At 45.4% G+C, this 19,748-nt stretch overlaps 1 protein-coding gene across 1 annotated transcript; it reads left to right on the top strand.

Moving 5' to 3' along the window:
- The first annotated feature begins 9,212 nt into the window (after positions 1 to 9,212).
- Positions 9,213 to 13,293, top strand: LOC125552713 (type I inositol polyphosphate 5-phosphatase 4). The gene is made up of 11 exons (XM_048716386.2): positions 9,213 to 9,755; positions 9,843 to 10,111; positions 10,223 to 10,327; positions 10,417 to 10,926; positions 11,063 to 11,198; positions 11,340 to 11,530; positions 11,626 to 11,734; positions 11,989 to 12,137; positions 12,219 to 12,525; positions 12,603 to 12,823; positions 12,907 to 13,293. Exons 1-9 carry the CDS (start codon positions 9,720 to 9,722, stop codon positions 12,463 to 12,465), a joined length of 1,752 nt encoding a protein of 583 aa, XP_048572343.1. The 5' UTR covers positions 9,213 to 9,719; the 3' UTR covers positions 12,466 to 12,525; positions 12,603 to 12,823; positions 12,907 to 13,293.
- Positions 13,294 to 19,748: the final 6,455 nt, after the last annotated feature.

Here is a 19,748-nt window from a genome sequence, read left to right as displayed (position 1 = left end):
TTTCAATGTGTCCAATTTTATTAGTGTTGATCTCTAAATTGTACAAAGAAATATCCTGATAGTGGTTTCTTGTGTATAGTTTGATATGCTTTGATCAACTCATCAAAGCGTATATTCCAACTCCGAAATGCTTGCACCAGTCCATAGATGGATCGCTGGAGCTTGCACACTTTGTTAGCACCTTTAGGATTGAGAAAACCTTCTGGTTGCATCATATACAACTCTTCTTTAACAAATCCATTAAGGAATGTAGTTTTGATATCCATTTGCCATATTTCATAAAATGCAGCAATTTCTAACATGCTTCAGACATACTTTAAGCATCGATACGAGTGAGAAAATCTCATCGTAGTCAACACCTTGAACTTGTCAAAACCCTTTTGTGACAATTCGAGCTTTGTAGATAGTAACACTACTATCAGCGTACGTCTTCCTCTTGAAGATCCATTTATTCTCAATGGCTCGCCGATCATCGGGCAAGTCAATGAAAGTCCATACTTTGTTCTCATACATGGATCCTATCTCAGATTTCATAGCCTCAAGCCATTTCACAGAATCTAGGCTCATCATCGCTTCCTCATAGTTCGTAGGTTCGTCATGGTCTAGTAACATGACTTCCAGAACAAGATTATCATACCACTCTGGTGCAGAATGTACTCTGGTTGACCTATGAAGTTTGGTAGTAACTTGATATGAAGTTTCATAATCATCATCATTAGCTTCCTTATTAATTGGTGTAGGCATCACTGGAACTAATTTCTGTGATGAGCTACTTTCCAATTCGAGAGAGGGTACAATTACCTCATCAAGTTCTACTTTCCTCCCACTCACTTCTTTCGAGAGAAACTCCTTCTCTAGAAAGGATCCATTCTTAGCAACAAAGATCTTGCCTTCGGATCTGTGATAGAAGGTGTACCCAACAATTTCTTTTTGGGTATCCTATGAAGAAGCACTTCTGCGATTTGGGTTCGAGCTTATCAGGCTGAAGCTTTTTCACATAAGCATCACAACCCCAAACTTTCAGAGATGACAGCTTAGGTTTCTTGCCAAAGCATAGTTCATACAGTGTCGTCTCAATGGATTTAGATGGTGCCCTATTTAACGTGAATGCAGCTGTCTCTAATGCATAACCCCAAAATGATAGTGGTAAATCGGTAAGAGATATCATAGTTCGCACCATATCCAATAAAGTACGGTTACCACATTCAGACACACCATTACATTGTGGTGTTCCAGGTGGCGTGAGTTGTGAAACTATTCCACATTGTTTTTAAATGAAGGCCAAACTCGTAACTCAAATATTCGCTTCCACGATCAGATCGTAGAAACTTTTATTTTCTTGTTACGATGATTCTCCACTTAACTCTGAAATTCTTTGAACTTTTCAAATGTTTCAGACTTGTGTTTCATTAAGTATATATACCCATATCTTCTCACATCATCTGTGAAGGTCAGAAAATAACGATACCCACCGCAAGCCTCAACACTCATTGGGCAGCATTCATCGGTATGTATTATTTCCAATAAGTCAGTGGCTTGCTCCATTGTTCCGAAGAATGGGGTTTTAGTCATCTTTCCCATGAGGCATGGTTCGCAAGCATCAAATGATTCATAATCAAGTGATTCCAAAAGTCCATCCGCATGGAGTTTCTTCATGCGCTTTACACCAATATGACCTAAACGGAAGTGCCACAAGTATGTTGCACTATCATTATTAACTTTGCATCTTCTGGCATCAATATTATGAATATGTGTATCACTATGATCGAGATTCAATAAACCATTTATATTGAGTGTATGACCATAGAAGGTTTTATTGATGTAAACAGAACAACAATTATTCTCTGACTTATATGAATAACCGTATCGCAATAAACATGATCCAATCATATTCATGCTCATGGCAAACACCAAATAACATTTATTTAGGTCCAACACTAATCCTGAAGGTAGAGGGAGTGTGCGATGGTGATCTTATCAACCTTGGCATCACTTTCAACACACATCGTCACCTTGCCCTTAACTAGTCTCTGTTCATTTTGCAACTCCTATTTTGAGTTACTAACCTTAGCAACTGAACCGGTATCAAACACCCTGGGGTTACTATGAACACTAGTAAAGTACACATCAATAACATGTATATCAAATATACCTTTGTTCACTTTGCCATCCTTCTTATCCGCCAAGTATTTGGGGTAGTTCCGCTTCCAGTGACCATTCCCTTTGCCGTAGAAGCACTCAGTTTCAGGTTTGGGTCTTGCTTTGGGCTTCTTCACAGGAGTGGCAACTTGCTTGCCATTCTTCTTGAAGTTCCCTTTCTTTTCCTTGCCCTTTTACTTGAAACTAGTGGTCTTGTCAACCATCAACACTTGATGCTTTTTCATGATTTCCACCTTCGCAAATTTTAGTATCGCGAAGATCTTGGGAATCATTTTCGTCATCCCTTGCATATTATAGTTCATCATGAAGTTCCAGTAACTTGGTGATAGTGACTAGAGAACTCTGTCAATCACTATCTTATCTAGAAGATTAACTCCCACTTGATTCAAGCTATTGTAGTACCCAGACATTCTGAGCACATGCTCACTAGCTGAGCTATTCTCCTCCATCTTGTAGGCAAAGTACTTGTCAGAGGTCTCATACCTCTTAACACATGCATGAGTCTGAAATATCATTTTCAGCTCTTGGAACATCTCATATGCTCCATTGCGCTCAAAACATTTTTGAAGTCCCGGTTTTAAGCCGTAAAGCATGGTGCACTAAACTATCAAGTAGTCATCATACCGAGCTTGTCAAACGTTCATAACATCTGCATCTTCTCCTGCAATAGGTCTGTCACCTAGCGGTTTATCAAGGACATAATTCTTCTATGCAGTAATGAGGATAACCCTCAGATCACGGACCCAGTCTGCATCATTGCTACTATCATCTATCAACTTAGTTTTCTCTAGGAACATATAAAAAATAAAACATGGGAGCTATACGCAAGCTATTAATCTACAACATAGATATGCAAATACTATCAGGACTAAGTTCATGATAAATTAAGTTCAATTAATCATATTACTTAAGAACTCCCACCTAGATAGACATCCCTCAAGTCATCTAAATGATCACGTGATCCATATCAACTAAACCATGTCTGATCATCACGTGAGATGGAGTAGTCTTCAATGGTGAACATCTCTATGTTGATCATATCTACTATATGATTCACGTTCGACCTTTCGGTCTCCAGTGTTCCGAGGCCATGTCTGTACATGCTAGGCTCGTCAAGTTTAACCCGAGTATTCCGCATGTGCAAAACTGTCTTGCACCCGTTGTATGTGAACATAGAGCTTATCACACCGGATCATCACGTGGTGTCTCGGCACGACGAACTGTCACAACGGTGCATACTCAGGGAGAACACTTATACCTTGAAATTTTAGTAAGGTATTATCTTATAATGCTACCGCCGTACTAAGCAAAATAAGATGCATAAAATATAAACATCATATGCAATCAAAATATATGACATAATATGGCCATCATCATCTTGTGCCTTTGATCTCCATCTCCAAAGCACCGTCATGATCTCCATCGTCACCGGCTTGACACCTTGATCTCCATCTTAGCGTCGTTGTCGTCTCGTCAACTATTGCTTCTACAACTATCGCTAACGCATAGTGATAAAGTAAAGCAATTACATGGCGATTGCATTTCATACAATAAAGCGACAACCATAAGGCTCCTGCCAGTTGCCGATAACTTTTGCAAAACATGATCATCTCATACAATAACGTATATCACATCATGTATTGACCATATCACATCACAACATGCCCTACAAAAACAAGTTAGACATCTTCTACTTTGTTGTTTACGTGGCTGCTACGGGCTTCTAGTAAGAACCGTTCTTACCTACGCATCAAAAACCACAACGATGTTTCGTCAAGTTTGCTATTTTAACCTTCAACAAGGACCGGCCGTAGTCAAATTCGATTCAACTAAAGTTGGAGAAACAGATACCTGCCAGCCACCTTTATGCAAAACAAGTTGCATGTCTGTCGGTGGAACCGGTCTCATGAACGTGGTCATGTAAGGTTGGTCTGGGCCGCTTCATCCAACAATACCGCCAAATGAAAATAAGACGTTGGTAGTAAGCAGTATGACTATGATCGCCCACAACTCTTTGTGTCCTATTCGTGCATATCATCTACGCATAGACCTGGCTCGGATGCCACTATTGGGGAACGTAGCATGCAATTTAAAAAAAATCCTACGATCACGCAAGATCTATCTAGGAGATGCATAGCAACAAGAGGGGGGAGTGTGTCCACGTACCCTCGTAGTCCGAAAGCGAAAGCGTTAGTTTAATGCGGTTGATGTAGTCGAACGTCTTCTCGATTCAACCAATCAAGTACCGAACGTACGACACCTCCGAGTTCAGCACACGTTCAGCTCGATGACGTCCCTCGAACTCTTGATCCAGTAAAGTGTCGAGGGATAATTTCATCAGCATGACGGCGTGGTGGCAGTGATGGTGATGTGATCCGCGCAGGGCTTTGTATAAGCACTACGACAATATGACCGGAGGAGTAAACGGTGGAGGGGGAACCGCACACGGCTAAGAAACAATTGATGTGCTTTGGGGTGCCCCTGCCCCCGTATATAAAGGAGGAGAGGGGAGGAGGCCGGCCCTAGGGGGCGCGCCAAGTGGGGGGAAACCCACTAGGACTCCTAGTCCTAGTCGCCCCCTCCCCTTCCATCTTTCGGAAGGGGAAAGGGGGGAGGAGAGGGAGATGGAGAAGGAGAAGGAAAGGGGGGTCGCGCCCCTCCCCTTGTCCAATTTGGACTCCCCATGGGGGGGCACCCCTTGTGGGCTGTCTTCTCTCTCCCCTATGGCCCATGTGGCCCATTACTTTCCCCGGGGGTTCCGATAACCCCTCGGTACTCCGATAAATATCCGAAACACTCCAAAACCATTCCGATGTCCGAATACTATTGTCCAATATATCAATTTTTTACCTCTCGACCATTTCAAGACTCCTCGTCATGTCTGTGATCTCATCCGGGAATCCGAACAACATTCGGTCACCAGATCACATAACTCATATAATACAAATTGTCATCAAACGTTAAGCGTGTGGACCCTACGGGTTCGAGAACTATGTAGACATGACCGAGACACCTCTCCGGTCAATAACCAATAGCGGAACCTGGATGCTCATATTGGCTCCCACATATTCTACGAAGATCTTTATAGGAAAAACCGTTATGACAACATACATTATTCCCTTTGTCATCGGTATGTTACTTGCCCGAGATTCGATCGTCGGTATCTCCATACCTAGTTCAATCTCGTTACCAGCAAGTCTCGTTAATCGTTCCGTAATGCATCATCCTGCAACTAACTCATTACTAACATTGCTTGCAAGGCTTATTATGATGTGCATTACCGAGAGGGCCCAGAGATAACTCTTCGATACTCGGAGTGACAAATCCTAATCTCGATCTATGCCAACCCAACAAACACCTTCGGAGATACCTGTAGAGCATCTTTATAATCACCCAGTTACATTGTGACATTTGATAGCACACAAGGTATTCCTCCGGTATCCGGGAGTTGCATAATCTCATAGTCAAAGGAATATGTCATGAAGAAAGCAATAGCAATAAAACTTGACAATCATTATGCTAAGCTAACAGATGGGTCTTGTCCATCACATCATTCTCCTAATGATGTCATCCCGTTAATCAAATGACAACACATATCTATGGTTAGGAAACTTAACCATCTTTGATCAATGAGCTAGTCTAGTAGAGGCTTACTAGGGACACGGTGTTTTGTCTATGTATCCACACATGTATCAAGTTCCGGTTAATACAATTCCAGCATGAATAATAAACATTTATCATGATATAAGGAAATATAAATAACAACTTTATTATTGCCTCTAGGGCATATTTGCTTCACCAATATCTTGTGAGTGTTCGTTATATTTCAATGTGTCCAGTTTTATTAGTGTCGATCTCTAAAATGTACAAAGAAATATCCTGATAGTGGTTTCTACTATATAGTTTGATATAAAGAGATAATGTGATTATGAAGAGCTACACATATCAATGGTAAGAGCATAATAGCTTTACTTGAGTTGCGAACAACTAGGGAAGTGGTGGTGAAGTGAGTAGGTACAATAAGACAATAGGTCTCATGGGCCAAGAAATCAACAATATACTAACATGGGACTCATGGCCTCCACTATTCATGGCGTGCACTCCCTTTTCAAAGGATGGATGACAGGATTCTTGATTCCTAACGAGCAAATTGGTGACTTACCTAGGATAAAATATTTTGTATGTCATTGTCGCATGTATCATCTTCTTCATGGAGGTTTCATTGTTTTTTAGAGTAGTTTTTCATCAGCTCTAGCATCGCTTTCGTGGTTGTGTCTGTGTCGACTTTAAGAGCAGCATATTGTCGTGTTGGTGGCGACAAGTTTTCTTGTCACGGCATGGTCTATTTAGTTGTTTGATAGACAATTTTGACTTTAACACCTGGGACATCAGCTAGATAAAATTTTAATTATTTGTATTGCATAGTCTGACTGATGTAAAAATAACCCTTCAATTGTATAAAACATGAAAAATAGGGGAAAAGGTAAAGTGAAAACATGGACATGTACTTTGTGGTTTCAACATTTCTCGTCTGAGAGAAAACAAAGGTGAAACAACAGTAGCATTAGGTTTGGTGAAGTTACACTAGAGAGTTTGGCAGTTGTGTTGTATTGCGGTAACATAGCGGATTGATGCAATGCATATGTATGACAATGCAAAATTTGAACTCCAAACAGATGCAATGAGAAAACAGAAGGAGACAAATCCGGTGGTGAGTAGTGTCAAATCCACTTGATTTTCTGTGGTTTTTCATGATGTTTTTCTATGATGCCATAGTTTAGAAGCCCGACAACACCCTAAGTACTATAGCACTAGTATCTCGCGTGTTATACTTAGTTTTTTAATTTTACAGAAAAGTTAACTGATTGGGAGAGTGGTGGCAAGCGAATCCCTTTTGATAGTAGTCAAATGATGGAAGTTTAAAAATGAAAATTGCCTTCTCTGACAGAAATTGTCATGTCGCTCTGAAGAAACTGTCAACCCCTCAAACTAAAAATGCGACCAAAATCATTCGCAAATGCCACCCCCTTTCTGCTATCGTTCGCCAGGTAAGCGGGTCCTAATTTTATCTTTATCAGATCCAGACAAACATTCTCTGTTTCTAATTTGGTTGCATGCATCACTCTGATGCAGAGGCCCGGGGTTATCCTCCTTTTCCAAAAAAAAATCTCTGTTTCTAATAAATGGAACCTAGTAGACAGATTTATTTCTCTTATTTTGCCAAGACATGGTTCCTTAGATCACCATGCTCTTTATCTTGAGCCTCATGCAAATTCAAAATTGAGATGCTAGTTTGAAATTTAAGGATGTTCTTCGGCCAGTTGTGCATAATCAGTCCTCAAAGTGAACATATTACAAGAACATGCAACCCAGCCATCCGCATTCCATTCCACCACCTACTCATTCCAGAGGCATGAGTGTGCGCTCTCAGAGTACCCACACAACAAGCGTCATGTCAATACATCATCGTGAATTGGTTGTGCTTCACAATGGCCTTGCTGAAGGCATTATTTTGAGAGCATGGATTTTCTTCAGGGTGGATACCCAAAATCTATAATCGGGCAACGACAACACTTGTGCACTGTTTCCTTTTTGAAGGCGTCGGTTTTGGAGAATTTAGACTTTGGGTGTTGTCTTAGTGGTGGTTCGTGCTGCAGTTACAAGGAATTGATCAATGTAACGGGATCTTTCTTTTCTTCTTCTTCTTCCTTTTGTTTTTGAGATGTGTGCATCTAAAATGTATTTATGACATTTCGTTGTTGCAGAGGCTGGTTACAATTGACATCTCCATAATATTAATATATTTCTTTTGTAGAAAGATTGTCAATATATCATATTGAAGTTCTGAAGAGCACTCATATTGCACGACTGCTCTAACGCAAGATGAATAACACAGCTGCACCTGCCTTTCTCCTCTCTCAAAACTCTTTTTTTTTTCGATAATTGTATTATCCTTTTCTCCTCCCGAAAGGAACAAATATACATATAATACAGTGGCCCAGCTGCTGAGGACGGTACTTGGACGAAGAAGATTATCTTTTGGCACGCAGAAAAGTGCGTGAACACAATCCAGCTCACATTCTCCTACGCAGCCGTACGTGAGGAGCACAGGAGCACAAGATCTAGCCTCTGGTTGCAGGCAGGCAAAGACCAGTCATCAGTAGCGAGTACCGAAGCGCGCCGGGCAGCGTATCGGGAAACAGCAACAGTGGCCGGGGAAAGAACAAAGAAAAACAAACAAATTAGGGCACACACGGATACCAAAAAAACGCATGCGGAAACGTGAAAAAAGCCAAGATCGCTCCGAACCAACACCACACCCCTCGCCCCATCACTTTATCTTTCTTCTCTTTTTCGTTTGTTCCTCCCCGACTCGACTGCGGCTCCCTCCTTCCTTTCTTTCTTTTTTGCGCTCTGCTGCTTGATTAACGGCGAGTGGGAGAGAGAGAGAGAAACACCAGGAGTTGAGTAGTGGTAGTAGCACACTGCTCCAAACAATGTAGATCATTACCAGTATTCTTCTTTCTAACAGACATGCTTAGACGTGGGATCGATGTAGGCCGCAGAATCTTTTTTTTAATACTGTGTTGGCGCAGTGTTAAACTTGAGAACTCTTGATTCGGATATCATATTTGACTTCATGCTCGAAAGTCCGAACTAACGGAAAGAGATAGACAATATACTTCAACAATCAACATAGTGGAGGTTTGAAATCCCAATTTTTTGCTCCCAAATTTGAGCAGCCGCTGCACCTATCTCCCTCTGTCTCCAAAATGGAAGTCCTCTCCCTCTCTCTCACACACAGTCACATGCTTAAGTACTGGCATGGCATGGCAGCAGTAACACTTTCCCCCGAAGTGCATTGCTTGGTATGCATGGTTTGCCCCTCTACCACTGCCCTCCTTGGGTCTTGCTAGGGCAGCGAGCAAAAGCAGAGAGAGAGAGAGAGAGAGAGAGAGAGAGAGAGAGAGAGAGAGAGAGGGGGACACTGACCATCCTAGAGATTCCTCTGCAAGCGCTTTATTCCCTTCCACCCTCGCACGTATTTGAGCCAAGCTCGCTTACTCACTCACACACACACAACGGCTCAAGTTTTTCTCTTTCATTCAAGATTCACTCTTCTTGCCCTCTTCCTCCTCAGATAAGCTGTGTGGTAGGCTACTGGCTACTAGTAGGAGTGGAGTAGGGTCGTAGTATTTGGTTCTTCTTCCCCCTTTGCTTGGGAAGCCGGTAAGCTCGCCACGGCATTACCAGCCCCTCCTCTGCCTGCCCTCCTCACTCGCAGAGAGAAGAGAAGAGGAGGAGAGAATCCACATTTTGTTCCCATCCTCATCAATCCTCTCCCCCTCTTCTTTCCATCAAATCACAATCTTTGTTTATAGGGTGCATGTAGCCCAACAGTGGCCGCATTGTCTCTACCCCCTCCCTCTTCTTCCTTCCTTCCTTGGCCCCCTCCCAACCCGCGCGCTCCCGAGCAACCTGCAGCTTCGACCCTGGGCTGCTCTGCTTGCTGCATGACCGCTGTGCTCCCCTGAGCTGAGGAAGGAAGGAAGGGAACAATGAGAGATGGCTGCAACACCACCAAGAAGAGCAAGGTACCGCCCTCCCATCCCTCTGTCTTCTTCCTCCTGATTGCTCTGTTTCCCTGTGCCTGAATGCGGTTCGGTTGCTGTGGCGTGTAGCTGTCGTGGTCCAAGAGCCTGGTCAGGAAGTGGTTCAACATCAGGAGCAAGGCCCACGACTTCCACGCCGACGACGCCGCCGCGGCCTCCGGGAGGAGAGGCGGCGGCGACGATGAGGAGTGGAGGGGCAGCAGCTTCGCCAGGAACGAGCCGGCCAGCGCCGCCAAGAAGAGCCGGACGGAGAGGCCGTCCAGGCGGAGCCGCGAGCACTCTAGGCGGGGCAAGATCGACCTCGACGCCGCCGAGGCCACCGTCACCATGGACTACAGGTTGCTCCGCCGCCCGCCCCTGCATTCGCATTACATAATTCCATCTTCGTCTCCGCTCTCCTGTGTGTGTGTGTGGCCTTGTTAGTTAAAAAAGAACGAAACTGCCTGCAGGATCTTCGTTGCTACGTGGAATGTGGGCGGCCGATCCCCTCCCGGCGGCATGGGCCTCGAGGACTGGCTCCACGCCGCGCCGCCCGCCGACATCTACGTCCTCGGGTACGTGTCCCCGGATTTCTCCGTGCCGGATTCCTCAATGCTGCGGCTCGGACTGACAATTTCGGTGCCGCCGTGGTGTTCGTCCAAAGGTTCCAAGAGATCGTGCCGCTGAACGCCGGCAATGTGCTGGGCACGGAGGACAACGGGCCGGCGAGGAAGTGGGTGTCGCTGATCAGGAGGACGCTGAACGACCTGCCGGGCGCCGGCAGCGGCAGCGGCAACGGGAGCTTCCGGACGCCGTCGCCGGCGCCGCCGGAACCGGTGGCGGAGGCGGACGACGACTTCGAGGGGGCGAGGCACCAGACCAACAACGCGGCCTTCTTCCACCGCCGGTCCTTCCACAGCCGGAGCCTGCGGATGGAGGGCGACGCCCTGGCGCCGCAGCCCAGGCTGGAGCGCCGGTACAGCGTCTGCGACCGCGCGATCTACGGCTCCCGCCGGCCCAGCGACTACGAGGCGCACTGCCGGTGGGGCGGCTCGTCGGACGACGACAACAACACCGGGGAGTCGCCCAGCACGGTGTACTCGCCCATGTCGTACGGGTACGGCCACGCGCCGTCCCTGGACGACGGCCATAGGCCAGCTTCTGGTCACACTAGGTACGATTCAAGTTCCATGCCATGTACTCTGTCAACACATGCTATTTTTAATGGAGACAAAGTACATTATGGTCTCATAAATAGATGTGGTGAGTAATCTGTGTTGTGATCCGTGTTGCAATCTGATGTTCTTCAGATATTGCCTGGTTGCAAGCAAGCAAATGGTGGGATTGTTTCTGATGATTTGGGCTCGGAAGGACATTAGGGATGACATCAGAAATCTCAAGGTTTCTTGTGTTGGCAGAGGATTGATGGGCTACCTTGGGAACAAGGTTGGTCACTGTTCCTACCACAAATGCTATGTGGTTATTATGATTTTTGCAATAATGTTTTGCATTTTATGAATTGATCACAAACAAGAGGCATTGTTAGCTTAGATATAGTATTCAACCGGCAAAGGATTTGTTTTCCAGGGTTCGATTTCGATTAGCATGACATTGCACCAAACAAGCTTCTGCTTCGTCTGCAGCCACCTGACGTCGGGGCAGAAGGAAGGCGACGAGATGCGGAGGAACTCAGATGTGCTTGAGATCCTCAGGAAGACCAGGTTCCCAATGGTTTACGGGCAGTATGAGCGCTCACCGGAAACTATCTTAGAGCATGAGTAAGCAAGCACAGAACCTTGGAATTGTCCCCTAAAGCTTGTTTTCATGTGCATTTGGTGCAATATTGGGGCCCTTAACGCGCCTTTTCTTTCAGTCGAATCATCTGGCTCGGGGACCTAAATTACCGAATCGCACTTTCCTATCGGTCAGTGAAGGCCCTGGTGGAGATGCGCAATTGGAAAGCATTGCTGGAGAAGGATCAGGTGAGAGCTTGCAAACCTTCTTGAGCACAATTTGTGTATGTGTGGTGTGTACCGTTGGGATCCCCGGAAAGCTGTAAAATTGTTGTGTCATAGGCAATCAGTGCTTTTGTCTTGTCATTCTTTTACTTTACCATGTTGCAACATTACTAATCGGTCGGTAAAAGCCGAGGAGCTCTTGTTGTTCTCATTATGAAAATGATTACCAGACATTGTAGTAGTATGATCTCATTGACATGTCAACTTGACACTTTCAGCTAAGGATTGAACAAAGAGGTGGGCGGGTGTTTGCCGGGTGGAACGAGGGGAGGATATACTTCCCACCGACATACAAATACTCGACCAATTCCGACAAGTATGCCGGGGAAGACATGAACCAGAAGGAAAAGAGGAGAACTCCTGCATGGTACATTATATTACACTAATGTGCCGGATATTTGCCAGATTTTGTACAGTTCAAAGTGAACTTAGTGATCTTGTCGTGCAGGTGCGATCGCATTTTGTGGTATGGAAGGGGCCTAGGTCAACTATCATACGTTCGAGGCGAGTCTCGGTTCTCAGATCATAGGCCAGTCTACAGCGTATTCAGTGCGGAGGTGGAGTCGATCAACCACAGCCGAATTCAAAAAATGAGTTGTTCAAGCTCGCAGTTGGACATCGGAGAGCTACTGCCCTACTCTTACGGATACACCGACATCAACCCGTATGGCTACACCGACCTAAATTTCTACTGAAAGGGTCCATGAACTTTGGGAAAACACCCAGTGTTCAGTCATATAACTTGTGATGACAAGGTAGGGTTTGGAGGGTGGTTTGAGTTAGCAGTTAAATGTATGTTCTTCACAGATATTAATACTCTTTCCTATGTCAGGCTGGCGAGAACAGGGGCAATTGGACATAAATGCAAGCTTCTGAATTTCCGATAAATCGGTGAATGGCATTCGTATGTCTTGATCAATACAGTTAGTTTGCTAAGCACAAAGAGCTGACTGAATTTGTCACGATCAGAGTCTTGCACATTGGATACTTTCAGAGAAGCAGCAAGTGCTTGGCTAGTTTCACAGGATCCAAATAATTCAGTACAGAATACAGGTATGCTCCGGTTGATTTACAGTTTTTATGGTGAACAATACGTCTAATGAACTACTGATCCTAACCAGTCCTCTGTTTTGCAGGTGAGGACAGCGGTCTCCGAACCACGCACAAGATACTCTAAAGACTGCAAGCCAGTGACCACGAAGACTCAAATTATTTCATTTCACTGAATTCAAACTTCAAAGATAGCACTAACAGGGAACCCAGATGACGCACCGAGATGGTCTGTTTCCATATGAGACAGTACGACGATCCAACCATATGCCCAGGAGACCATGGCCGGCCACCCCAGCAAAGATAGATATTGCTACTGATGGCATCGGAAGTCGTGCACCAGATTATTTTCTCCCCTTCTTCATATGTGCACATTGTATAGCAACATTGTTGATCCTCTCTCTCTCTCTCTCTCTCTCTCTCTCTCTCTCTCTCTCTCTCTCTCTCTCTCTCTCTCTCTCTCTCTCTTCCCCCTGTTTCAGACAGCAACAACAAGCAGTAGCAGTAGTCCTTTGCACAGTCTACACCTCTGCGTGCAGTTTATAAAAGCTTGGGGAAGAAAGAAAGAAAGAAGGAGCGGGGGCCATGAATGAATGCCTGCATTGCATTGCTTCTCATATCATCTATCTCATCTCACCTCCATGGATGGATGGGAAAGGGGCGCAGCGCATAGATAGGGAGGGGCCATGGCCATCATTGTTCACGCTCTGCTTCACCAGCAATGTCTGAATCAGCTGAGCTGACCAAAAGGCAGCAGCAGTAGTGGTATTACCTGTCACGTTTCTACCAGCCTTCTTCTCTGCATGCAGGAAAATTTGTGTGCAGTGCAGTGCACTGTGCGTTCTCGGCCGGAAAGGCCTTCGTTTACGTTTTACACTGTGTGAAGTGTTGGCGCACGCACGCCATGGAAATGATTTGATTTGCTAGTGCCTCGTGATGAGCAGATTGAGTGGTGGGTGCAGCCTGAAGATGAACTGCAGGTCAGGTGGTTCAGGGTTCGGGTCACTGTAGTACGTGTGGGCTTGCTGTTTTCGGAGCAAATCATTGTCCAGGAGAGACCCAGCCGTACCAGCAGAAAGAAGCGGTTTGATTTAGCAGTATAAACACTGTCAGATCTCCAACCTACGGCGTGCCAAAATGCTGTCAGATCATATCTCAGACTCAGCATGCTGATAGCTCTATGTAATTAGCTTTTTAGTTTTAGCCTACTTTTTCAGCCGAAGGAACTGGCTATAGCCCTAGAGCCTTTGCTGATTGGCCTGTTAGCACAAGGTTACCTTGGTGTAGTACCTTGAAAAGAGTGAGCTGGAGGAAACGACAGCCATCATTTCCGCGGGCCGCAAACAACTGTGAATTTTACCCAAAACCTACTTATGTCATCAAGTATGTGGACCTTGCTAAGAGTATCTACAACCGGACCTCCCACATCCGCCCCCAAATGTCCGAACGGGTTGTGTTTGATCTCTGCCTAAACCCAAAAACAACACCTAAGAAGGCTCCCTAAAACCAGCCCAAACGGCCGGGTTGTCCGGCAACCCCCAGCTCATACGTGGGATGGATATGAGGAGGCTCGGACGCACCCCGACACCACCACCACATGGGATCGGCTCACTATGGCCCATGCTGTCCCCATCATTGTCCCCACAAAAAACCCATACGGTCTGACGAACCCTAGTCAAATCCCACTCCTCTCAGTCCTCTCACCCTCTTCGCTCCCCTCAGCCATGGCCAAGTTCAGCGGCAACTCTAGCAGCGATGGACTGGGGCGGACTCGTGAAGGAGGAGGACTCGAGCTCCGGCAGCGAAGTGCTAGACAACGAGGAGCTCGAGCTCCGCATGGCCATCAGGCGGTCACAGGTGGACACTGCGGGATCTCGAGCTCCGTGGCATGCACCGCCAGCTCCTCCAGGTCCCATCGCGGCAATGCACCCTGTGCACGCCCGTCCCGCTCCAGATCCGAAACAGGGCGGCTCTCTCCCCTTCCCCTCCGACGCCAGCTCTGCCTGGGCAACATTGGGTGCTTGTGCCCGCAGCTCCCAAAAGGATGCAAGCTGTCAGAGTCAGAGGCGAAGGCAGTGGGCCGCGCAGAGGGAGACGGAGCTCGACCATTCGCCCGCTCCGGCCCGTCTTCCCGGAGGAACAACTCCTCCGCAAGGTCATGCGCCGACTACATCTCTTCCTCGTCGGGCAACGGCACCACCAGCACAAACAACGATGATCCTCCTGTTGCGGACGCCTATAGCGAGGAGATGCACCACCGCTTCGGTGACCACAAGCACAAGGGACCCACTGAGGGAGTCCTAGATTAGGGGGTCCTCGGGTGTCCGGTCTATTTTATATGGGCCAGACTGATGGGCCGTGAAGATAAAGTAGAAGACTATCCCCCGAGTCCGGGTAGGACTCCTATATGCGTGGACAACAGGTTTTGTGTCCGGATGTATTGTTTCCTTCCTCTGCAAACCGACTCTGTACAACCCTATGCCCCTTCAGTGTGTATATAAACCAGAGGGTTTAGTCCGTAGAGGCTATCAGAATAATCATAAGCTAGACAACTAGGGTCTAGCCATTGCGATCTCAAGGTAGATCAACTCTTGTAATCCCTATACTCATCTAATACAATCAAGCAGGACGTAGGGTTTTACGGACTAAACTATGAAATCAGATTCAGCACTGAAATCAGATCCATCTTCCTTAACACTGGGGCAGCCGTTAGCCAAATCTTTTGGGTCAAGATCGGCCTGCCATGCTTTGGCCCGGCTTAAAGCAATTAAAGCGCCATCCCTAGCAGCTCCCCGTTTTAAGTCCTCAATCCTTCTAGGCAGCACTGATAGTTGATTCAGAGTGTCTTGGATAAGTGTTGAAGGAGACTTCTTATGCATTGTCGCAGCAATGGTTCGTTGGGCACCAGTATATAGTTGCTCTACAAGAGTGTAGACAGCTTTAAGCCAGACGCGCATATCTGAGCCCAACTTCGCGCTCCGAGAACCTGCATAAATGACGTTATGAGTAAGCCGGCAGTAGCTTTTAATATGATTCTTACAAATACAAGGGAAGTATGTTATTACCAAAGATGGCTGCTGACATAAGGTTAATCTGCTGCTTTAAATCGGATAACCCCTCAGTTACCGGCTTAAGCGCAGCCTCAGCGTCCTCGGCTCTCTTCAGCAGGGCTAACTTATCTGTATCCCAACCTGCTTCTTTAGCCTTAAAGCTTTCCTTCAATTTTTCCATGGCTGCTAATGCATTGGTCAGTTCATCTTTGGCTTTGGAGGCCTCTGCTTGTTGAGATTTGATATTTTCCCGAAGGTCAGCAACTTGGGATTCTTTACTGCTAAGATCAGCCTGCAAGAGGTAAACAGTTTGTGAGAAATCAATGAATTTATACGAAGTCCCAAACATAATAACAAGTATTATACTTGGCACTTGGGGGCTAATGTCCATCGCTTCTTCAAATACTACAAAGTCCCAAGCATAATACAAGTATTATCCTTGGTACTTGGGAGCTAATGTATGTTGCTTTGTTCTCAGCCATATTTATGACCCGGATAAGTAATATCAGCCGGTTTATAAAGCTTGCAGATTGGGTTGTTGCTTTTCAACAAGCGATAAGTGTCACCTTAACATAATTGTTAAGCCGGCCCTTGGAGGCTACGGATGCAATGTTTATCTCTACTATTCAGAAGCCCCGACTTAACATAATTTTTAACTCGACCCTTGGGGGCTACATATGTAGAGTTGAAGTATTATCATCATCAGTTTGGCTATTGAGTTTTATTTATACAACTACTAAAGTTTACCGCACATTCTGATGTGTCATATCCAATAAACTTGGCGGCTAAGGGAAATATACTTATGTGAAAGGGATTGCAATATTTACCTCATAGCGTTCCTTCATTAAGTTTACTAAGACGGCCTCGAAGTCACGACTGGTATATAGACGATTCAAATAGCCTGAATGGAGGTCCTGAGCGCTGAAATGAGTATAGCTCTCCAAGTCTACTTTCCATTTGCCCTTATCTTCAGCACTAAGTTCTTCCTTGGCATCACGCCTGGATAAGGTGGTAGGACGACCCGGAGTTGTGAAGCCATGGCCAGTGATGATGATGACATCAACATCTTTTTCTTCCGCCGGTTTAATAGGACTGGATGTTTTAGCAGGACTTGGCAGGTTAGCCTCAGACGGGTCATCATTCATCAGGTTGATATCAGCATTATGATCCTGTGGCAGCAAATCATCAACAATGTTGTCAGAAATTGGTTGAGATAGCTCTTGTTGTTGTTTCTCTGGCTCGGGTGGATTGGAGTCATCAACCGGCTTATTTAACTTGGCCTTCTTGCTGGGTTTAGCTTGGCCCCTGAAAAGTAAACAATGAATGAAAGTCAAAAGGTTGATCAAATATGCAAGTTGGAATAGTTGGAAACAAACTTACCCAGGTACAGTTTTGAAAGCAGGAATCTATGTTCGTGTTGACTCGCCAGAAGAGGAATGGGAAGTCCCCTGATAGTTTGAGTCAGACGGGTTAAGAGGTTGTCGAAAATAACCCGCCTTGGGGTAAAGTATGTCAGAAAGATATGAGACCTCTAGACGGCGTTTGCGAGGTAGGACGTCTAGTAAGCCAGAAGAAGTGATCGCATTGCCGCTATGCCGGGTCGTGCGGCGGACTTCATGTTGTTGTTTCTTCAAAAGAAAGTTTGGATCCAAGTAAGCTAGAGGGTGAGAAAATCTTACTTTCCGGCTTGCTTGACGGGTTTTCTGTGTTGGCGGAGATTCTGAGCCAGAGGAAAGAATAGTTACCTCAGCATCACCAGCCCGGCTAGCCTCTGCGTCGCCCTGATAACGGTTATTGTCAATAAGGTGTATGAAAAAGGAGCCAAGTGAATCAAGTTCTACCTCAGACTCATTATTGTCATCATCATCAATGTTTAAATCGGCAGACTCGGCAGTTTTCTTTTTGGTGGGTTTCTTGTTGACCCTGTGCTTGACACGAGGTGCTTTGGCTGGCTTATCCTGCAGTTTCCTCTTCCAAAATGGGTCGTCAACCTATTAAGATTGGAAAGGTCATAAGATAATATTGAGAAGGAGGATTAAGTAGGAGTTGAGCAATTCTTACAGCTGGTCGCTTGTTGATGGTACATAAAGGACCGAGTCCAGTTTTGCTGCATTGTTTTACAGGCTCATTCAATAGTTTTTTAGTCGCTTCAGTAACTTCTACCTCAGATAGCTGAATGTCACAATGACGCTGAGGATCTTTGACATCACCGGTATATTCGCACATTAAGACGAAGCGATGGCTTAATGGCAAAATACTCCAAGACAGCCAACACTGGAAAAAAATCGAGGCCTGTTAAACTGTTAGCCGTAAAGGCTCTGAGTTTTGAGAAGGCGGGCGCATACTTGGCCCTCTCCTTGGCATCAAGACGTTGGGGCAGTGGATGGTTGTTGTTAAGCCAGTGCTCACGATAACCCGACAGAGGATTCTCACCTTCTGGGGAAGTGTCGCTAACATAGAACCATGTCTGGTTCCAGTCTTTGGGATGGCTATGAAGTTTGGCATGAGGAAAACTGAGGTCTTTTCTCTTCTGAATGATGACTCCACCAAGTTCTTGGCATGGTCCATCAACAAATTCAGTCTGACGGTTTAAATAATAGAATTCCCTGAATAAGTCGACTATGGGTTCCTCTTGAAGATAGGCTTCACAAAATACTTGAAAATTGCAAAGGTTAGACACTGAGTTTGGTCCGATATCTTGAGGGTGCAGTTGGAGGAAATGAAGTGCGTCATGAAAAAAATTTGAGCCGGGAGGGCTGAACCCACGATCCAAGTGATCAGTAAAAATGACTACTTCCCCATTTTTGGGTTGAGGAAGGACTTCATCACCAGGAGCTCTCCAGTGGATATCATCCTTTTTTGCTAAGGCGCCAGTGGCAACATGATTGTTCAGATCTTCTTGAGTAATCCGGGATTTAACCCAATTGCATGAAGTATATGTCTTAGCCATTTCTGGAAAAATATTACGCCGGTTTAAGATCACATGGTTAAGCCAGCTTATGATTCAAGGACAAACGATAATGAAGCATAATTAGATATTAAGTCGAAGCATGATATTACAAGATTACTGAAAGAGATTGGCGTCTTAAAAGTGGACTAATGATACCTAGTGGGTTATTATTTTTAAATTAAGCCGTCCATACCACTATTGGAGGAACAGATCTACAGATGGAAATTGCTAAGTGATGAAAAACAGGTTTCATAGATTGATGTTACAATTTTGGATCTAATGCATGTCAGGAAATAAAAATATATTCAAACCTAAATATGGGAGCTTGACCAGTTCACAAGATCCAAATTGATTTTTCTATGCAAAAGGAGATGCTCTGATGATGAAAAAAGGAACTATGGCTATTGCCGCACAGAAAAGGTATCAAGCTTGAGTTGAATATCCATGCTATAGCGAAGAACAGTGAAGAATGGCGATGAGCTTCCATGGACTCGTGTAAACTCTAATGAGATCTACGGAGGGGGAGAGGAAGAGTTTACCAAGGCTGTTGAGCGGCAGAGGCGCACGAGTAGAATCTGGTCCGAACAGCTTGATGCAGCGGCCGTTGACGAAGAAGAGGCGAGGGTCCACGGCGGTGGTGGAGCACGAGTGCTAGGGCGTCGCGAGGAAGAAGACAAGACGAAGAGGCCGAGTGGGGGAAGTGAAAGAGACCCCCGACCCTATTTATAAGGCGAATGGATAAGTGGCAAGCACGGGAATCGAGGAGGTCAAAAAACGGATCTGTGACAATGTAGACGCCTCGATTTTCGGAGATTCATTAAAAATAAGGAGATATATTAAAGATCTGGCCTTGTGTAAAATTAATGATAGGTGACGTCACAGCGGGTTATCATGATCCCAAAGGATGACGTCATGACGAGTTACAGAT

This window comes from Triticum urartu, chromosome 4A, assembly GCF_056163025.1.
Source record: "Triticum urartu cultivar PI428250 chromosome 4A, HENAU_Tu73, whole genome shotgun sequence".
NCBI classification, from domain to species: domain Eukaryota; kingdom Viridiplantae; phylum Streptophyta; class Magnoliopsida; order Poales; family Poaceae; genus Triticum; species Triticum urartu.
Note: the sequence above shows the minus strand (reverse complement) of the source record. Positions and strands in the feature narration are given on the sequence as shown.

Bases quoted from the DNA above. Each gene is read 5' to 3' on its own strand.
- LOC125552713 (XM_048716386.2), top strand. From the start codon at position 9,720: ATGAGAGATGGCTGCAACACCACCAAGAAGAGCAAG. The intron at 10,112-10,222 runs GTTGCTCCGCCG...AACTGCCTGCAG, and splicing joins ACCGTCACCATGGACTACAG to GATCTTCGTTGCTACGTGGA. The intron at 12,138-12,218 runs GTACATTATATT...CTTGTCGTGCAG, and splicing joins AAGAGGAGAACTCCTGCATG to GTGCGATCGCATTTTGTGGT.